Below are 4,668 nucleotides of genomic sequence, written 5' to 3'. Positions count from 1 at the left end.
TACGTCCACTTTCCTTCATTTCCTCTTAACCTTAAGTCCCTGACTGATCAAGAATCGATCTATCTCTGCTTTAAATATACACAGCTCTCTCTGTGGCAAGGAGTTCCAAAGACTCACAACCCTCCGAGAAAGAAATCCTCCCTCATCTCAGTCTTCAATCAGTGACCCTTTACTCTGAGACTGTGCCCTCTTATTCCCAACATAATCGAATTCTTTGAGGAAGTGACAAAGTTGATTGATGAGAGAAGGGCTGTAGATACCATATTCATGGACTTCAGTAAGGCATTTGATAAGGTTCCACATGGTAGGCTGATGGAGAAAATGAAGTTGCAGGCGGTCCAGGGTGCACTAGCTAGATGAATGGAGAACTGGCTGAGCAACAGGAGATAGAGAGTAACAGTGGAAGAGAATTTCTTAAAATGGAGAACTGTGAACAATGGTATTCCACAGGGATCCGTGCTGGGACCACTGTAGTTTGTGACATACATAAATAATCTGGAAGAATGTATAGGTGGTCTGGTTAGCAAGTTTGCAGATGACACACAGATTGATGGAGTAACAGATAATGAATGAGACAGTCAGAGAATACAGCAGAATATGGATATATTGGAGAGTTGGGTGGAGAAATGGCAGATGGAGTTCAATCTGGGTAAATGCAAAGGGATGCGTTTTGTAAGATCTAATTCGAGAGTGAAATATAGCTTATGTGAAAAAGTCCTGGGGGCAATTGGTGTACAGAGAGCTCTGGGTGTTCAGGTGCATTGTACCCTGAAGGTGACAATGAAAGTTAATAAAGTTGTCGCAATGGCATATGGCATGCTTTCCTTCAATGGACAGGACATTGAATCCAAGAGTTGGCAGGTCTTGTTACAGTTGTGTAAGATTCTGGTTTGGACATATTTGTAATACTGCGTACAGTTCTGATCGCCACGTTACCAAAAGGATGTGGATGGTTTGGAGAATATGCAAAGGAGTTTCACCAGGATGTTGCCTAGTATGAAGGGCACTAGCTATGAAGAGAGGTTGATTAGATTAGGATTGCTTTCATTAGAAAGACTCAGGTTGATTAGGGGGTGCTGATTGAGTTCTGCAAAATTATGAGAGGTACAGACAGGGTGGATAGCAAAAAGATTATTATTTTCCTAAAGTGGGGCACTAAATTACTCAGGGTCATGTGTTCAAAGTGAGAGGGGAAAGGTTTAGGGAAGATATGCATGGGAAGTAATTTATGCAGAAGGTGGTGGGGGCCTGGAACATTGCCAGCGAATGTGGCAGAGGCGCACTAGTGCCAATTAAGATGTATCTAGACAGATACGTGAGTGGGCAGGGAGCAGAGGGATACAAATCCTCAGAAAATAGGCGGCAGGTTCAGATAGAGGATCTGGATCAGTGCAGGCTTGGAGGGACGACGGGTCTGTTTTTGTGCAGGAATTCTTTTGTTCTTGTTTCAAGCCTACTGGCTCTCCTCTAAGACCTCGACTCATCTGCCCCAAGTCTCAACACTTCTTTTTGTCATATCCCTCAACTCGTTGATATTTCAGCAATCCATCTTCCTCGTCTTCAAATACTTTCAGTGGTCTAACTTCCTAAGTTTTCTGGGTGGAGAATTCCAGGTATTTATTACCCTCTGTGAGAAGAAATTCATTTGAAGCATGTTTAGTAAATTTCATTATTGGTGTAACAGACTGTGAAGATGGTTATCGAAGATAACAAAGGGATCTTGATCAAATGGGCCAATGGGCTGAGGAATGTAGATTCGAATTTGATTTAGATGAATGTTTGCACTTTCAGAAAATGAACAAGGGCAGACTTATGCAGTTTATGGAACGGCCCTGTGTCGTGCTGTCAAACAGGGAGACATCAGGGTTCAGGTGCATAGTTCTCTGCAAGCTGTGCTACAGGTAAACAGGGTGGTAAGGAAGGCATTTGGCATGCTTGCCTTAATAGCTCAGGCCATTGAGTACAGGAGTTGGAACTTCACATTGTGCTTTTACAGGCCATTGGTGAGTCCAATTTTGGACTGCACTGTCCATGGGTGGCATGGTGGCTCAGTGGTTAGCATTGCTGCCTCACAGCACCAGGGGCGTCAGGCGACTGACTGTGTGGAGCTTCCACATTCTCCCTGTGTCTGCGTGGGTTTTCTCCGGGTGCTCCGGTTTCTTTCCACAGTCCAAAGATGCACAGGTTAGGTGGCTGCTCGTGTATTACGTTCCTGATTGGGTCCATTGCTGTAGAACACCTTGCCCTTATTTAAGTTTTGTTTCTCTATTACCAGTTCAAGCAGCATGAAAAATCTACTGAACATTTCGGTGAATCTATCAGCATAATACACTTGTATTAAAATGTTTTATTCATAACAGTTTTCTTTCCTCTTTTATTTGCTTATTTATGTTGATTCTGTTGATTCACAACATGTTTTTCATTGTATTCTGGTTTAACTTTTCACTAGACTTCCTGTCATTTAGTGAATATAGTAAACTGAGGCAATTGGTGAGATATAACAGACATATTAAACTGACGTTTTTGCTTTGCTCTAGTCATGAATAAGTGAACTTTTTTTCTAATTTTGCTTCCAGTTAACTTGGTGGGAATTGTGATCCTGAATCGAGGCAATTGTGGGCTATCCAAATGCGTCACTCGCTATTTGTTGGCAATGTCTACAGCGGATCTACTTGTCGTCATCCTGAATGTCTTACTGGACCGAATTAACAATCTTTATTTTCCAGTTACTTTCCTATCCATCACTCCTGTGTGTGCCTTGAGAGTTGTTTTATATGTTGCAGCCCTGAGCTGCTCAGTTTGGTTCACAGTCACTTTCACATTTGACCGGTTTGTAGCCGTTTGTTGTCAGAAGCTAAGAACAAGATATTGTAATACGAGAACTGCGTTTGTGCTTCTAGTAAGTGTGAGTGTGGGCAGCTTTTTGCGATCAATCATTTGGTATTTCGTTCTTACTCCTTCAATTGTTATTGACAATGTACCATGGTTTTGTGTCACAAAATCAGACTATCATACATCATTATTTTGGAAAGTGTATGTCTGGATTAATGTTATAATGATATCATTGCTCCCATTTGTATTGATTTTGGCATTCAATGCTCTAACTGTCAGGAACATTATAAGAGCCAACCACATCCGCTGTCGCCTCCGGATCCATGGAAATGAGCAGAATAATACTGATCCAGAGGTGGTACAACGGAGAAAATCCATCATCTTGCTCTTTGCACTGTCTGCTAATTTTATGCTGTTGTGGACACCATTTATCGTACGTGCTTTAATATGGCGAGAAGAAAACTATAATTATAAAGACAAGACTTTGAATGGTCCAATATTTGTCTTTCAAGAAATTGGATTCATGTTACGGCTTCTGAGTTCATGCACTAACACCTGCATATACGCTCTAACGCAAACTAAATTCAGACAGGAGTTAATCAACGGAGCAAAATATCTATTTACTCGAATTGTTAAGCTGTGCAAATAAGCATACAGGTCAGACCTGTACTTGAAGGTGTATTTCCAGTCTTACAATGGGATCTCCAGATTGACAGAGCTTGTGGAATTTCCCTGGCTGCATTAACTGAAAAGAAGTCCGTGTCCTCAGAATTGGAAAGATCGCTTGGCCACAAAAATTGGAAATAATCAATTGTGCGAAAAATTAAGTAATTGAATTGAGAATAATATTCCACTGAGATTGAGAGTCTGTACAGGGTATAGTTAGTCAAAAGGCTGAATTTCGTCTTTCCTGGTATGGCCTATTCCAATTTCTAATGTGTTTATTGCTTTCCTTTGTCCCATTTATAAGTTTATGTTCTTGTGCTGAAAGGACAGTGGCAGGCTCGTGTGAATATGTTTAGTCACTGACTAGCATGACAACCAAATACAATTATTAATCTTAAAATCTTCCAAACTGATGACGTTTTGGAATATGATTTGACCAGTATTATTAGCAGCTGGGACCTTAACATACAACATTTGAAAGTGTCTTCCACAATTCACACTGCTTCCTAAAACCTACTTGTCCAGTTGTTCCTATAGTTATATATAGATTCATACAGATGTACAGTATGGAATCAGACCCTTTAGCCCTTCCCATTCATGCTGACCTGATATCTGAAATAAACTCAGTCCCATTTGAAAGCAATTGGTCCATATGCCTCTAAACCTTTCCTATTCATAGACACAACCAGTTGCCTTTTAAGTCTTATAATTGTACCAGCTTCCACCACTTCCTCTGGCAGCTCATTCAATACAAACAGCACCACCTGCATGAAACTGTTGTACCCTAGGTCCCTTTTAAATATTTCCCCTCTCACCCTAAACCTATGCCCTTGAGTTGTTGACTCCCTCGCCCCAGGGAAAAGATTCTGTTTGTTTACCTTATCCATGCCCTTCCTGATTATGTAAATCACTATAAAGTCACCCCTCTGCCTCCGACGCTCCAGGAAAATAGTTCCAGCCTGTTCAGCCTCTCCCTGTATCTCAAATCCTCTAACCCTGGCAACGTCCTTGTAAATCTTTTCTAAATCCCAAACCAGGAAAATACACAGTATTCCGAAAGTGGCCTGACCAATGCCCTGCAGAGCAGCACAATGATCTCCCAACTCCTATACTGGAATCATCCTAAGTCTGGCAGAGGTTTAGCTGCATATCTCAAACCTGATTTACTGC

General features: G+C 41.4%; 1 protein-coding gene across 1 annotated transcript; it reads left to right on the top strand.

The window, feature by feature from the left end:
• The first annotated feature begins 804 nt into the window (after positions 1-804).
• Positions 805-3,481, top strand: LOC140476012 (probable G-protein coupled receptor 139). Its single transcript, XM_072567916.1, has 2 exons — positions 805-877; positions 2,577-3,481. Exons 1-2 carry the CDS (start codon positions 805-807, stop codon positions 3,479-3,481), a joined length of 978 nt encoding a protein of 325 aa, XP_072424017.1.
• Positions 3,482-4,668: the final 1,187 nt, after the last annotated feature.

The sequence above is a fragment of the Chiloscyllium punctatum genome, chromosome 4, assembly GCF_047496795.1.
Source record: "Chiloscyllium punctatum isolate Juve2018m chromosome 4, sChiPun1.3, whole genome shotgun sequence".
Lineage (NCBI taxonomy): Eukaryota > Metazoa > Chordata > Chondrichthyes > Orectolobiformes > Hemiscylliidae > Chiloscyllium > Chiloscyllium punctatum.
This window is presented reverse-complemented; position numbering and strand designations above follow the sequence as displayed.

Bases quoted from the DNA above. Each gene is read 5' to 3' on its own strand.
- LOC140476012 (XM_072567916.1), top strand. From the start codon at position 805: ATGGCATATGGCATGCTTTCCTTCAATGGACAGGACATTGAATCCAAG. The intron at 878-2,576 runs GTAAGATTCTGG...TTTTGCTTCCAG, and splicing joins GCAGGTCTTGTTACAGTTGT to TTAACTTGGTGGGAATTGTG.